This window comes from Mastigoproctus giganteus, chromosome 5, assembly GCF_048544385.1.
Source record: "Mastigoproctus giganteus isolate SK-2022 chromosome 5, ASM4854438v1, whole genome shotgun sequence".
Taxonomy (NCBI): domain Eukaryota; kingdom Metazoa; phylum Arthropoda; class Arachnida; order Uropygi; family Thelyphonidae; genus Mastigoproctus; species Mastigoproctus giganteus.
Genome location: NC_143579.1, coordinates 152,257,546 through 152,274,886, shown reverse-complemented (window position 1 = coordinate 152,274,886; position 17,341 = coordinate 152,257,546). Strand labels below are relative to the sequence as shown.

The window sequence follows — 17,341 nt, the reverse complement described above, 5'->3', positions numbered from 1 at the left end:
AGAATCCCATCAGCACTGAGCATGCTCAAACCATTCAAGGCTTTATACACCTCAATCAGATCACTTCACAGGTGCCTAGTCTCCAGACACTGTAATTTGCAAAACTTTAGCCTTTCTTCGTAAGAGCACCCCTTTGTTCCATTCACTAATCTTGTTGCCCTTCTCTGTACTCGTTCCAACAACTCTACATCCTTCTTAAAATGAGGCCTCCAGACCTGTATACAGTACTCAAGGTGTGGCCTGACCATTGCCTTATACAAGGGGATAATCACCTCCTTATTGGAACTTAGAAGTTCCAACGTAATTACTTGTTGATAATATAACTGAGAACTGATCTACTTAGATTAACCATAATTTGTAAATGTGCTGCTAATTTTTAGCAATAATATGTAGTATAAAATTAAAGTGATAAAAATCAGAAAATAAATATACAAAAAGACACACAATTGGAATATTCTGGACTAATTTATTTGTGACAATAATGCATGCCTTCTGAATATCATATAAAAATAATTTTTAATGTTAATGTAATTAGAAGAAAAATGATCAAGAAAAGAATATGATGTCAGACACCACACTGCATTCTATTTATAGAAATAATAAATCTCACTTTAGAAATGACATAGTTACCCATAAGTCAATCTAAAAATTACTAATTTTGTTTTTAATAGTATGAACCAGGGCTGTTATGGCCAATACTTTTGTTTTTAAATTAATAGCACCAAAAAAAAGGAAAATTCGCCTGTTTGATTAAAAATATGAGACACCATCAAGTGGAAACCTGTTTCCAGAGGCTTATGGTCTCTCCTCACATGGCAGGTAGCATAAATTAGCAACTTTCTGTTGAAATGATGAATAACGTATTCATTCATCATTTCTATATGATGTATCAAAATAGTGTTTGTGTGTGTGTAATTAAATATGTTGAAATATATTTTAAAACCTAGTGTTGTATTTAATCAGAAGTATTTATTGACTGATCATTTCTACCACTATCTATCATTTGCACAAAGTTTTTAATTGAGGATACTTGTTATCTGATGAGACAAGTAAATCTCAAAACAGGTTGTTATTGTAGTGTCTAAGTTTTTAGCTGAACAGCACATTCACACTCAGTGCAATTCAAATTTAAAAAAAAAAAATAGTAATTTTAAGTTAACTTTGGGATAGCTATGTCCCTTCTAAAGTAAATACAGTAAACCCCCGCTATTCGCGGTGTCTGTATTCGCGGTTTCGCGATCGCTGATTTAATATAAAATGAAACCTAAAAAAATGTGAATTTTAAAGCGCCGTGAATATTTTCCGCCAAAGAAAAACATGGGTGTGGCTAAAATTATCTTTCCCTGTCAAAACAGCGCACAGTGGGTGGGGGGGGACAAAGTCGCGAGCGTGGATGTTTCTCGCTAATCCTTGTTCGGTATGTGTTATGCACTTGTCATGGAAGGTTTCGTCGTTTGCTTTTAATTTATACGCTTATAAATTGAATAAATTTATCAATTTATAAATTGATATGCTTACAAAAGTGATAAATCTATCGTTTTGCAGTGTAAAACAGACTTTTTCGAGTGTGTTAACGAAAGAAAGTGACTTTATTGTGGACAAGTTCTTTCTAACCCGTAAAAAATATGGTTACGAATAACAAGTGAAATGTGAAAAGATCAAAGAAGGTGATGACATTAGCGAATAAAACTGAATTATTAGACAAAATTTCTAATGGTGAAAGTGTCTTCTCAGTGGCAAAGCATTATAAAATCAATGAGTCAACGGTAAGATCAATCAAAAAATCGGAAGACAAAATCCGCCATAGTGTCCGTGAAAACGCTCTAATTGCTTCAAAAATTTGCTTTGTAACCCGTGATATTAAATTAGAAAAAATGGAAAAGGCTTTAAATCTGTGGATAGAAGACCGAACTCAAAATAAAATTCCCTTAAGTTCACTTCACTCATCATTTGTGAAAAGGCAAAACTACTTTATCAACACTTTAGCGAAACTGGTAAAAACACTGGCGGGATAAGTTTTTTAGTTAGCAAAGGTGCTGGTTTGAAAGATTTGTTTGAAATTTCTAATAAATATTACATTTAATATTAAATTGTTTCTTATTTTCATTTCGATGCCTTATGCTTGCATTTCACTATGTACATAGTCATATTATGAAGGTACATGTAATACATAAATAGACAAAATTTTAGACTAGTTTTTCTTATATATTTCATACTTTGGAACGGAACCCCTTTATTACTATGGGAGCCATAACTCAGTATTCGCGTTTTCGGTATTCACGGCATTTCTCAGGAACGTAACCCCCGCGAATAGTGGGGGTTTACTGTATAAGCCAAAGTTTGTCACTGTCAATCAGTAGTATAGGAATGCCTTGGCATTGGGGCAGGTGCCAAGGGTGCCAGTATCAAAAGAGCGCCACTGACAGGACATATCAGTTCTGTGCCAAGCTATTTCAACACCCGAGGCTAGCTGACAAAATGGCACCCCTAGATGATGTTGCATCAGGATGAGAGCAGAGGGTGGGGTGAAAATTAATTTTCACCAAATGGCGTGTTTACAGAGAGCGATTCAAGTCTATGTCCATAAATCTGAGTACATACTATATAGAAGCATTTGCAGTGCAGAACGTAGCTTTGAAGGGACCATTCAAGCGACCACTTCATCAGCGCAAGCATAGCAGTTTGCAATTCTTGCATTGTGTCTGCACATGTAGCACAGTGGTATCTTCACTGTCCTCCCCACAGCGGGTGGAAAGGGCTTGGGTTCGAATCCTATCGATGACGTGAGGAACTTTAATGGGCTTTTTTCACTCCGTGACTCAGTTAGTCAGTCTCAGGCAAGAGAGCAGTTTTTCCGCCATAAACCGGGAGTTTTGCATCCAGAAAAACAGGCAAATCGACCAGAGAACACACGCAATTTATAGACACAAATATTTATGTAAGAAATTACGGGTGACCTTAATATAATACAGTCGATTCCGGTTATTTGGGACACATCAGGACTAGTGCATTTTGGCCCAATTAAGCGGCTGCCCCAATTATCCGAAGTTTCACGTAAATACAGTAGTTAAAAATACAGTGTATCCCCCCTCTTACAATTAGTTCACTGTACAATCAAATCACGTTACGATGAACTCACCATAGTAAAGGACCGTTCATTATACGATGTGCAGTAAGCGCCGTTCATTATGATCACGTTTGTGAATTGAATTTTAATTCTATTAAACAGCGATTCTAATTAGCGAAAATAGGAGGAATGTTATCTACAGGCTATAAAAGTAAAGATATATTAAGCACAAATTTACCCTTTATTACTTTACCAATTAAAAAATTAAATGATACGGGAAATTCGGAAGAATATACGTGATAATCGGAATAATTAATACGTACTGTAATATGTACATACTATCTAAACTAGTTGACATTTCTGTTCACTGACATTTGTTGGTTGGGGCTGAAATTTAAAACAGTAAAAAGATAAGCAATCAATAACAAAAAAACACTACACACAAATTGCAAGTAACACAATACGTGCAAGTGGGAACAGAGTAACCAGTTACAAAGCTTTAAAAATAGGAATGAAGAGAAGATTCTGAAAATTATTTTTTTTTATATGATTGAAGATTCCATGGAAGTGTAAACACATTTTACCATAATAACCCACAGAATTCCAGCTGTCAGTATTATCGCAAATTCACTATCCGTTTACGATAGATTGCACTAACAGAAAAGCCCAATAAGCACGTGACTGCTAATTGTTTTTATTATTTTATGGTTGTGACCTCCAAAAATCCGACCAAACTACGTGGTACGGTCAGAGAAAATCTTAAGGTAATCTCCAGTGGTGCGGTCTCCTGCCCCGATTAAACGGCATCTTGTCCCAATTAAGCGAAGTAAAATCTGGCTATTTTCTCGATTGGGTTCTGTTTTTTAAGATTTGCCCCAAATAAACGGCTGCCCTGATTAACCGGTGGCCCAAATAACCGGAATCCACTGTAATTTGAATTTAAATTCACGCATCGTGTACATTCTATGATACTGAAAAAGTTAGAAGTTATAAATAATGCGTATAGTGTTTTGTGCTTAAAAAAAGACAGGTTATTGTGAATATTGCGATTTATAATTTAAATAAAACAACAAAAGTCCAACAAACCAGAGCCTACTGTCTGTATGTAGAATATGCCTTGATCTGCCCACTGGCTATGGATACATAGAAAGCAGTTAACCAGCTCGACTTCCTGGGATGTTGAACAGGTAGTTGGACAGGTTTTACGGGTACCACTAAGTTGCAGCACTATTACCTAAATTTCTCGAAGGCCAGCAGTGCGACAATGCTACCCAGTAAAACTTTCCAATTAAATTAAATATGTTGAAATATATTTTAAAACCTAGTGTTGGGTGTTGACCCACTTCAGCAAAGTAGCAATGTGTGATTTTATTTCAATGCAGAAGATGTATTTAATCAGAAGTATTTATTGACTGCTCATTTCTACCACTATCTACCATTTAAGTCTCTTATATTTATTATATGGAACATTTTTTTTGTTCTACGGAGACTATTTTAAATGTAATAACCAAGGAAAATTGAAAAAAAAAAAAAAAAAAAAAAATCGCTAAATAGAAAAATTCGCTAGAAAGAACACAGGTTTGACTGTACTTATTATTTATTATAATTTTACCAATTATTGAAAAAAAGGCACGTAGCCATGAATATGCCAAGGGTGCCAAAAACCTAGCTACACCACTGCTGTCAAAGGATAGGCAGCAGCATTCCCAGATTGACAAAGAAACAGAGGGGCATCTATTGTCATATGATTTCAACTTTGACACTGAAATAAAACTCCACACTTTTACTAATTTGATTTTTTTTTTTTTCAGAGGTTGTTAATGTTCAAGTGTGATGTGATAATAATAAATATATCTATGATTACTGCATCACCCATGAGCAAAAATCATACATACCCACCGAGCAGGAAATTAAGTTTTTATTAATATATTAAAAAATACAAGAAGTAGGAAAAATAAAGAAAATATAGTTAAGCAAACTCTGCTAGCTACAACACATTTACGAAAACTACATGATCAATGAAATAATATTAAATTACATTAAGAATAGGCACATTGTATATATATATATAGAGAGAGAGAGAGAGGGGCGACTAAAATAAGAACAAATTTCATGCTTACCGGCATGGGGATTTTTGTTAATTCTTTGCCTATACAGTTTTTCATAATGGACCACAAGTTAAGACTATAATTAGGTTTCTCTGGTATATAAGTTCTGCGTTTTGATCTTGGCTCTAACGTATGATTTCCGCCAACTTCCTCTGCAGCCAAACTGAAATTCTCCATAATGGTTGCATCACATTTAGAATCTAGTTCATTATCAAAGATATCAAATGTTCCAGAATTATGTACAGGATAATTCTTACCATGTTCCATTACCTACGGTATAAAATTAACAAATATTAGTTATGCTTTTATCTCTGTTTAAAAAAAAAGAAAAAAGAAAAAAAAAAGAAAATACAAGGTGTGGCAATAAATCTTCCTGGGCTGGTGTTGTTTCAATCATGTTTAATGAGTTTGAAAATAAACAGAAGTGGTAGAATATTGTAGTTCAAACTTTTTCCATCACATGGTGGTGGAACAGAGATTCTCCAGTAGGTTGACAAGGTACAAATAACTAGTTTTGTTACTAACTGGTTGTTAATGTTCAATGTCAGAATTTTGCAATGGAGCAAACAATGAATATCAAATTTTGCTTTAGATTGGAAAAATCTGCAACAGAAATGTATGAAATGTTATAAACTATTTATGGTGATGAAAAGTTAAATGGAGCCATTGTGTTTGAATGGAATAAGCAGCTCAAAGATGGACATGAGGATGTTTGTGATGACACAAGAATTGGGCAACCATTAACCTCTCAAAATGAGGACGATTTACAAAAGTTTTGGAAATTGTTTTTTATGTGAACCCCAAACAAGAGGTATTAGAACCTATAGTACTTAGTACCGTGCTTGGGTTGGAGGTTGAGAAGACAAAAGAAGATATTTGTTGACATTGGACTTGAACTTCTGTAGATTGTAATTTTCAGGAAATATGTATGAAGGAAGGTTGTTCCAGAAAACAGCAGTTGAATGAATAAATGAGGAAGATGAAAAGTTGTTTCTGTGGGTTTGAAGTTGGACAGTAAATGGATGTTGGCGGCACGTGTTCGGACTGTTTTGAAAGAGAGAGCGGGAATTATAGAAGCCAATTCAGAAGAACAGTGCCCATGGAAGTATCTGTAGAAGAGGCATGCAGCAGAAACAGTAAATCTATGAGACAGCGAGTGGAGAGACTCTGTTAGAGATGAATCATTAATTAACCAACTGCCCTCTTCTGAACGGAATCAAGAAGCCTAAGAGAGGTTTTGGGGGCACTACCCCAGATGTGGGAACAACACTCCACGGCAGGGCAGATTTGCGATTTATACAGAGTGAGCAGCTGTTTGGAAGAAAAGTAACGAAACAGAAAAAGTTTTTTTAGATGCAGAGGAAGCAATATTTGTAATGTTCTTGTGCCAAGAGAGATTAGAAGTCAGGGTAATCCCCAAAAGAGATATAACATTTTGCCTATAAATCAGAGTGTCACTAAAGATAAGCACAGGAGCAGAAGAATCCTTTTTTGCGAGATATAAGATAAGACTGAGTTTTAGAAGGGTTGAAATCAACTAAGTTGTCTTTGCCCCACTGGAGAATTACCTGAAGATCGGCATTTAAGGAATTGGTATCAGATTTTCAAGAAGTTGAAGCTGATTGAGCAGGATAAGGTTTCTCAAAATGGAAAGTGGAATGCAATGTGCTTCATCGGCAAAACTATGGATAGGATTTCCAGTCAATAGAAGAAGGTCATTAATTATACAAGAGGAAAAGAGTGGGAGAAAGAACTGAACCTTGGGGGACACCGGCATTAGTGGAGAAGTTAGAAGACAGAGAGCGATCAGAGAGAAAACTGGATAACCAATTACTAAAAACAGTTGGCAACCCATAAGATGGAAGCTTGTTTAGAAGACCTTTATGCCAAACACGATCAAAAGCCTTTGAGATGTAAAGAGCAACTATTTGTGTTTCACCGAACCTTTCCATTGAATTAGTCCATAAATGGGTAACATAAGCCAGAATATCACCAGTGGATAGACACTGATGGAATCCATATTGGCGATCGTTGATAAGACAGAAGGTTTCTAGGTAGTTTAAGAGTTGGCGGATAATTGATTTCTCCATTACTTTAGAAAGAGTAGAAGTAATTGCAATGGGACGATAATTGGATGGGAGGGGATTTGTCACCCTTTTTAGGAACTGGCTGGATATGAGCAAATTTCCAAGCAGAAAGAAAAACACCTTTGGAATAACAAAGTGAAAAAAGGCGGCAAAGAATAGGAGTAAGTTCAGGAGCACAGGTTTTGAGAACAAGTGGAGAAATACCATCGGGACCTGGAGCTTTCTAAGCATCAAGATTCATCAAAATCCTTCTGATATCCTTTTGACGGAAGACCACAGGAGGCATTGAATGGAGTGTGTTAGGAATGGTGGGAGGTGTTTTAGCAAGATCGTTAATACTTGAGCTGGAATAAAATTGGGATGCTAGCAGGTCAGCTTTATCCTTGGCTGAAGTGACAACAGAACCATCTGATTTGGACAGAGGTGGGAGCAGAGATGGGCAAAAGTTGTGGCCAATAGCTTTGGCAAAGAGACCAGAATGCTCGGCTACCATTAGGGCAAGAAGCAAGTTTTCTACTCTTAGCCTGTTCAAACTCTAGTTTGGACTGATTAATAACTGCTTTACAATTGTTGCAAGCTTTGGTGTAGGCAGAAAATGAAACTGAAGAATTAGAAACAAGCCAATTACAATATGCAGCATTCTTCTCTTGAACAGCCTTAGCACATTTAATGGAAAACCGAGGTTTAGATAAAGGATGAGATTTTAAAGTGGAGTGTGGGATAAAGGATTCCATTCCTGCAAGAATGATTTCACTGACACGATCTGAGCAAACGTTGACATCAGAAGTTTTGAAACAGTAATTCGACCAAGGAAAAGAAGACTCGCAGGTCATTCCATTTTGCATTCTTGTAATGCCAAACAACACAAGGTTGGGAATAGCCATGAGATAAAGGTTCCATTGGAGAAGAGACAATCACCAACTTGTGATCTGAAGTACCTAAAGGACCTGTCACTTCGACCGTGTACTTGAGAGGTTGTTTGTGAGAAAAAGATCAAGCGTATTGGCTGTATGATTAGGATTGTCCGATATTTTTGTAGGTAAATGAACAATCTGTGCTAGGTCATTAGTAATTGCAAAAGCCTTAGCATCTCGACCTGCTGGGTCGGTGTGACTAGAAAACGGAAGCCAGCTCACTGTTAGGAAAGTTGGACTGGAGAAAGTCAAGTTGCAAAGAGAGGAAGTCAAAAAGCTCCAAGTGATTAGTGGAGTTGGGAGAACGGTAGAGACAACAGATGAATTTGACACAATGAGGTAGAGAGATTTTAAGCCAGAGAAGATCAAAGAGAGGAGATTCCAAATTGCAAAGTCTCTGACAGGGAATATCAGAACAGACATATGCACAAGTACCACCTTTAAGGCAAAAGGAATCATACAGCGAATAATTTGGGCATCTGAGATGAGCAGTAGTTGAATCAACCGATAACTGAGATTCTGTCAGAAAAAGTACATAGGGTTTGGCAGACTGCAAGTGGAAATGGAAATCGTTGAGATTAGAATTGAGACCATGTATATTTGTGAAATGATTTAGGAAGTGCTTCGGAGGTTTAGATCTTTTCGCAGATAAGCTTGCTCTATTAGTTTGACAATTCATGGTGTATTGAATAATAAGAAAAAGTGGGTGGGGCATGCTGTATGAAGTAATGAAATTTTTGGATATGGCATACACGTGGTAAGAATATACCCAGATCCTTGACATAACGTGGCCTCGACAATGCTTCCTGCATACACACTACTCAGACTCCCTCCAGTCACTATCTGGCAGAGAGTAGAGGTAGCAAGATTATACACTAGCTGATCCGGTGTACTAACTAGTGGTCGGCCTGCGAACACCGTTTTAGAGCTGTACCCTCGAAATGTAAGATATATTGGATCTTGCCACGACGTTCAACATAACCTCAAAAGTCATCAATCATACTGCATGATGGAAGAGATAGGGAAGGGTTGACCAGAACTTAGCTCTAGAGACTAAACATAACATCCACCACTTCAAGCCTCCAATAAGCAAAGTGGTGGTATTTCACCGGTTGATGAGAGTCATCTACCACCTAGTACTGCCTGGTAACATAGAGGGACGGTGTTCCTCCATGTGGTGTGGGCACAACACCTCTACCCCTGCTTACGTTGGTTCACACCTGGGTGGTCACCCACCATGTACTTGTGCATGGAGGTTATACCCAGGATTACAAACAGTCCCACCATCGTGAAGGTGCAAGCAGAGGATTTGGCTGTCACAGACCGTCCGGACTTCGCCAAAATTGGGTCCACTTGACTTGAGTGTCACCCGAATATCAGTTCCATCAGCGTTTTAGACTCCCAGGTAGCAAGTACAGCTTGTCTGGCATATCTGAGAGAATGTCTGTGACAACCTCAAGGAGAGATATTGGTTCCATCAGTGTTTTAGGCTGAGTGTCTGATAGCACACAGGATACCTGTTCCTCTCCAAGGCAGATTACATGAAGTCTTTGGCAAAGAATGGCAAAAAAAAAAAAAAAAAAAGAAAAGAAAAGCAGCAGAGACTTCTTTGCTTATATCAACACTAGAAGGAATTTTAATCATATTGGGCCACTTAATGTCAGTGGTTTAATTGTTGTTTAATATCTGAGAGATTGTCTGTGACAACCTCAAGGAGCAAAAGATCATTGCTTGACCCTCAGAATGATGGCTGATGAGTTAGATATGAATAAGGAAACAATTTGTGGCATTCTACATGGAGATTTAGGGAAAAAGAAGGTCTGTGCAAAATTTGGGATGCACAGCATCACAGAAGCAACAAAGAGTACCATCATGTGAAGACTTCATCCAGACTTGTCAATATGACCCTAATTTCCTCTATTGTATTGTCACAGGAGATGAGTGTTGGGTATTACAGCACAGAGAGAAAGCATCAGAGCATGCAGTGGACTTCAAAATTACCACCAACGCCCAAAACATTTTGTCACAGAAGTCCAGGATCAAAACGATGCTCATCACATTTTTCAACAAATAGGGTATGATTCACAAGTAAACTCCAATAAAAGGAACTTGTGCTTTACAGGGGGGGGGGGGGGAGAGTCAGTGCTGTGTTCTATGTAAAGGTGCTTCAAAGACTATTAAAGTGCATTTCCCAAGTGAGGTCGCAATTTCAAAGGAAAGGCATTTAGTTTTTAATGCACAACAATGCTCCCACCCATTCTGCACTTGAAGACATTTCTAACGAAACATGGCATTGTACAGATCAACCATTTACCTACTCCCCCAATTAGCATCAGCAACTTCTTTCTCATTCCCAAGATGAAAACTGCCCACAAAGTAAAGAGATTTCAGGACTTTGAGAACAAAGAAAAACATAACTGCGAAACTGAACATCGTCATCTCTTTGAATACCTTCGCTGACTCTTTTCAGAACAGTGTAATAAGTGCATTCAATCAGGTGATTACTTTGAATAAAAACAAAACCATTTTTGAGCTCCTTCACCTTGTGTTCTTTTTATTGCACCAGTCTGAGAACTTTACTGCCACACCTCCTACATTAATAAAAGCAAGAAACACAAGATGAAACTGTTAACAATCGTATCTATTTAAATAAATTATTAATAATGGCAATGATGAGGGATAAGCAAAGATTACCTCAATTTGAATTTTTATGGCACATGGGTAACTTAAGTCATGATGAATCAAATCCAAAGAAATACTTTAAAAATCAGTAGTAACCTACAATATGTTACCATTAAAAATATAAAAACCAAAAATAAATAAACCACAATAAAAAGAAGTGTAAAAAATGTGAGTATACACTCATGATAACTATTAAAAATGCATTTATGTATATTTATATAAATTTATAATTTTTAAAAACAGAAAGTTCAGACAGATGTTTAATGTGATAAAACATTGATGGCAGGCATTAATAAAATTACATTGAATAAGTGTATTTGATGGTTAAATGTCAGTCCTCACCCATAGGAGGGTCATCAAGGTGATAAGATGGATCATCAGTCATCAAGATGCAGACAATAGGATGCACTTATTATGTATTTACAATTTGATTGCCTATATTAACATTGGGGTTGATGGACTTCCTATGATTAAAACAGCACTGCAGAAGGACCAAAAGGCCTGAAAATTATTGCTAGAAGAAATGAGTAGTTCCTCACATCCAGGTGGTATTGTACAGATCAACCATCTAACTACTCCCCCAATTAGTATTAGCAACTTCTTCTCATTTCCAAGATGAAAACTGCCCACAAAGTAAAGGGATTGCAGGATGTTGAGAACATAAAGAAAACTGTAACTGTTGAACTGAACATCATCATCTTTGGATAGTCTTAGGTTCTTATAAAGATGGCATATGAAAATTCAAAAAAGAATTTCGGCTAGCCCACACTGATAGGAGCTGCATTAGATAGCTTAAAATGATAAAATTTTCATATTCAGCTAACCATTTCCAGTTAGTATATAGAAGATAAACAGTGAAGGTGAAAACCATTTTATGGTGGATAATGAAAGTAATGTAGTTACAGTGGAAACAAATTTTTGGTGATGCCCCTTTTTTCTGTGGAATTCCAGCATCTAGACCAGTGGTTTTCAACTGGGGTGCCGCAACAACATTCCAGGGGTGCCACGTAATTTGGGCTTAAGTTACTTAAACTTATTATTTTTTAATTTATATGTTTATTTCATTATAAAAAGGTATACAGTATCTTTTTAATTTTGTGGTGATCTATAATTGATGTTTACTTAGTACCTCTATATAAAGAATAAAATTATATACTGTATATAAATAATTCGTATTATGAAATGTAATTTTTATAATTATATTATTGTAATAAAGATGATATAATATATATATGTTATTATTAAAAAAAGGTTGAAAACCACTGATCTAGATCATTCAGGTATGGAATAGTGTGAGGATTAATGATCAACGATGATCCCCTGAAATCCCACAGAAAAGCCTCACCTGATGCAAAAAAAAAGGGGGCCTCTAAATGCAAATGCAGGTCTATTTGAAAAGTGCCTATAAGAATCTGTACAGCTAGTGTTGATACTGTTCAGCAAATGGGATGGACAAGAAGAAAACAAGATGAATAGTGGGTAACTTAGACTGCATAGTTTTAAGTGCAGTACATCTAAACCAAAGACTAGCAATCTATCCTGTCAAAAGTCCAGTAATAAGTAATAATCTAGTTTGTTCAAGTTAGCATAAGTTGTAATTTTAATTATTGCAGATTATTTATGCTCAACCCCCAGTCTTGGCTGGTAAGTTGGAGCAACACTGCAGTGAAAGAAAAGTAACTGATGATAATGACTCCTAAAAATGTGGTGCTTCTGATAAGTGGAATTGGTTTGTTGTCAAGTTTTACAACTGGTGGAATACCATAACCTTAGATTTGCTTGGGGATAGTTTCGGTTAATTCTTATAAGTGCCATCATGGCCTTAGTCATTCATGCACCACAAAAATTAAATCTTAGAAGTGCAAGAAAATCTTAAGTTTCCATTAACCAAAACGACAAGGTCATCTGCATATGTGAATTGCTGCAAATTTTTAAAATCAGTCACCCTAAGCAGCCAATTATGAAGAACAAGGCTAGCTCCACACTCAATCATACTGCATGATGGAAGAGTGAGGGGTAGGAGCTTTGCTCTGGAAACTAAACATGGGTACTACCACTTCAAGCCTCCTGAAAAATCAAGGACTATTTGTTTCAAAAAGACTCATTCTGAGAAGTCTGAAATCTTTACTTGTATGGTCAATCTTATCACATCAATTGCCTATCCATGTTCAAGAAGTTCAATGTGTTTTTTTCAGATGAGGTCTCTATATTCGGACACAGTAATCCAAATGCAGTCTTACAATTGCCTTGTACAGCAGGATTATGACCTCTTCTCTGTACAGGATATGGTTTGATAAATCATCAATAGGACACCACAGGCTTTAATACTCCTTAGAGAACTTCATATCTGTTCATATTTTTTTATTGTAACCTCCACATCCCTTTACTGTTTTTGATTCAACCCTACCAAGTGATAAAGTTATACTGGGGTTGCTATTACCTTCCATTAAAACATTGCTGCCACTTTTATGACCATTCTCAAAGCCTGTTCAAGTATTCCTGAAGGAGCGCTTCCTGGCACTGATGATTAACGACTCTCCCAATCTTTACATCTGCAAATTATGACATCTTACCCTCTACCTCTTCGTTGATGTTGTTTTATGAAAATCAGAAACAACAGTAGACCAAAAACTGATCTTTAGGGGACCCCACTTCTGACATTCAAAATTGTTTCCTACATCCAGCTCAAGTGAAACTGTCAAAATAGTTTACAAGGTTAATTAAACATGATTTTTCCTTAACAAAACCATGTTGTGTTCCCGAGTTACCCTGAGAGAGAGAGACAGAGAGAGAGAGAGAGAGAAAGAGAGAGAGAGAGAGAGAGAGAGAGAGAGAGAGAGAGAGAAAAGCAGAAAGGAATCACCAAGAAAGAGAAGAATTATGATATCCAAGCTGAGGACCATAGATTTGCCAAACCCATATTTACCAGATGTGAGCCCCTGGGGTCAAAAAATTATTGGAGGCATCAGGGTAACTCAAGAATTTCTTTTTCTTTTTTTTTTTTGGCTGGTGCAGCATAAGCCTCAGGCTTTCTTGCACGATAGGGCTAATAATAATAATATGTGGAAATTATGTAGAAATGGCATTTTGAAGGACACACAACATAGCGTTGTTAAGGAAAAATCATGTTTAAGAATGCAATCCACAGACTGCATTCTTAATCACTGCCTCCAATATTTTTCCTACAAATGAAGTTAAGACTAACCAGGCTGTAGTTACCAAACTCTTAGAGCCACCTTTATGTATTGGTGGTAAGTTGGCACTTCTCCAATAAAAAGGAAACTCTCTCCCAATCTAAATTATGCCCTCATAATTAGCTTTAATGGTTCAACAAGCACTCTTTGGCTGTTTTCCTCCAACTCTCTTTTCACTAGTGAAATGTACTATCATGTATCAAGGTGTTGGTCCCAGGTCTCTCTGCTGAAGTGACATTATATGTATCATTGGTATAATTTTCTGGTATGGACCTTGTTGTGGTCCCAAAAGGATTTATACAGGCTTTGGTTTGCTTCAGTGTCAGAGCTCCCCCATCAACCAGAAATACATGTGGAAAGATGCAAAAACCTGCAGAAAAGGTTTTTCATTCTTTTGCTATCTAAAACAATGGAATTTTTAGTCTCATCATAATAATCATGCACTCTCTGGCTGTTTTCCTCCAACTCTCTTTTCACTAGTGAAATGTACTATCATGTATCAAGGTGTTGGTCCTAGAAGGATTTATACAGGTTTTGGTTTGCTTCAGTGTCAGAGCTCCTCCATCAACCACAAATATATGTGGAAAGATGCAAAAACCTGCAGAAAAGGTTTTTCAGTCTTTTGCTATCTAAAACAATGCAATTTTTAGTCTCATCATAATAACGAACCAACTTGGTTAAAACAGCTATCTTTCATTACAAAAAAGAGCACTGCTGGAATTGTAATTGAATTTAAAAATGCAACTCATAAAGCAACTTGGGAAAAAATGCTGATTCAGTGCCTGAATGCAATATAACATTCACATTTTTTACAGCAAGCACAGTTCTCTTTGTTATATATACAACTAATGCTATGTGAAGATATTAATATACTTTACATACATATGTAAAGTATATTAATATCTCTTGTATGCGCAAAGCTCATCTAAATTTACTTGAGCTCCAGTCTAGTTATCACTAAAAACAAGGTCAAAAAATAGTCGTATGCAAAATTCAATATTACAAAAGTACATTTGAGAAGATAGTGTAACTGTGTTGCAAATGAGAATGATCATATAAACTAAAGTTAGTTTGAACTATATTATCCTGTCAAGCACATGTATTTCTAGCTTAATGTATTTACATTAAGCTAGAAAGCTGTAAATCACAAAATTTGTATATGGGGAAACTTATTTATCATTTATTTCTGTGCATTGACACAGAAAAAGCGACAAATAATGCATTTTGACAAGCCTTTTTGAAAAATACAGATGAACATTAAACTTTGACAGATGCAAGCACTGAATTACTTGGGGGGGGGGGGGGGAACAATAATAATAATTATGATAGTAAAACTGATCTATCTATAAACGTAAAAAAAAAAAAAGCAACAGAGTTCAGACGTTTTATTAGCTTTGGAATTTAATATCTTTCCAGATATTAATTTTTACCAATTTTTTTATTAGTTAAATCTTCAAGAAAAAATGCCCACTGACTTTTGTTCTGGACACCATGAATTTAATTGTCCCTTTAACACCAAAACAAGCCAATGTATTTAGCAAAATCATATATTACAGTTTGCCGGCTAGAAGGAGAGCATAATTAGTATCAGTACTAAATTATTATTAAATTAGTAAAAAAAAAAATAGTATTAAAACACTTCAATCATATCTCTTCACTGGTACCTAGTCTCCAGACATTGAAATTTGCAGAACTGAAGCCTTTCTTTGTAAGAGAACCCCGTTACTCTCTCCAATCTCACTGTCCTTCTCCAGCGAGAAGGGCAATGAGACTTCTCTGTGTTATCTGCAGGGATAAGGATATCACTCCTTATCCCTGCTCACAAAATTCTTGTATTTCATTGAAAAACTCCATGAGCTGTCCTGGCAGCCTGTCTGCATAGAGAACTTCATATCTGATTGCACTCCTTCTGGCAAATCCACATCCTGCCTAATATGAGGCCTCTAGATCTGCATGCAAGATGTGGCCTAACCATTGCCTTATACAATGGGATATCACTCCTTATCGCTGCTCACAAAATTCTTGTATTTCACTGACAAAACTCCATGAGCTGTCCTGGCAGCCTGTCTGCACTGTTAAGAGAACTTCATATCTAATTGCACAATTACTCCCAAGTCCTTTTCATTTTCTACTACCTTGAGTATAGTATCTCACAGTTGGGTATGATAATCTAGGATTACTGTTATCCATATGCAGTAACCTTGCATTTGTCAATGACAGATAAGCATCAACTGTTATTTCTCAGCTCCCCCACCCATTTTTTCTAAATCTTACTGCAGTAACCTACTTTGATTACTGTCATTAACCAGCCTACCAATCTCTGTGTCATCTGCAAACACAGATACTAATATTCATTTACCTTCATCAATATCAATAATAAATATTGAAAATAACGATGGACCCAGCACTGAACCCTAGGGGATTCTACTAATATTATTAATCAATAAAGGGCAATGTCCATTAATAAGTACTGTCTTCTTTCTCCCACTCAAAAACCTATTATCCCTAACAGTAACTTGCCCTTAATTTGTACAGGAATGTTTTATGTGCAACAGCAATACTCTTTCCTAATGTCCAAGTATATAACATAAAAACTATTTTTTGCATCCAGTTCCTTTGTTACTGCATCATAATACCCAATCAGATTGGTCAAACAGTATCTTAATGATTCCAAGATGTGAATGCAGTATAATTAGTTAGTTCTGCATTACTTCTTTAACCAGTGACCTTTCTGTATTTTCCCTTGAACAGAAGTTAAGCTAACAGTCTGAAAATAACAATTTGTTTAGGGCTATAGCCTCAGGTTATGAATTAGTTAACTAACACAGGTTTGTGCTCTAGAATCATGTTTATATGTGGCCAACTACTAAGCAGTTACAAAATTGGCATAATTTAAGACAAGACTACAGCAATAATTCAGACAGCAATGGCTTGTTAAAGGAAAGACTTATCTGACAAATCTGATTGGATACTATGATGTGGTTACAAAGGAATTGTATGCAAAAAATAATTTTGATATCATATACTTGGATTTCAGGAAAGCTTTTGATACTGTTTTGCATGGAAGGTTACTGTACAAATTGGAGCAGTATGGTATTAAGGGTAAGTTACTACAATGGATAAAAGGGTGGATGAGTGGGAGAAGACAGAGTGGTAATCAATAGACAGAGTGGTAATCAATGGACTAATGTTATTAGTAAAGTCCCACAGGGTTCGGTGTTGGGCAAAATGTTGTTTTGTATATTTATCGATGATATTGATGAAGGTATATCAGGCTTAATGTCGAAGT

General features: G+C 36.3%; 1 protein-coding gene across 2 annotated transcripts in view; it reads right to left on the bottom strand.

Moving 5' to 3' along the window:
* Osbp (oxysterol binding protein) overlaps window positions 1-17,341 on the bottom strand; it is a 494,514-nt gene that overhangs the window by 141,764 nt on the left and 335,409 nt on the right. For both annotated transcript variants that reach the window (XM_090374241.1, XM_090374242.1), the window contains one exon: window positions 5,188-5,445. In XM_090374241.1, the coding sequence (XP_090230367.1) occupies window positions 5,188-5,445 (258 nt within the window). The remainder of the gene's footprint in view (window positions 1-5,187; window positions 5,446-17,341) is intronic.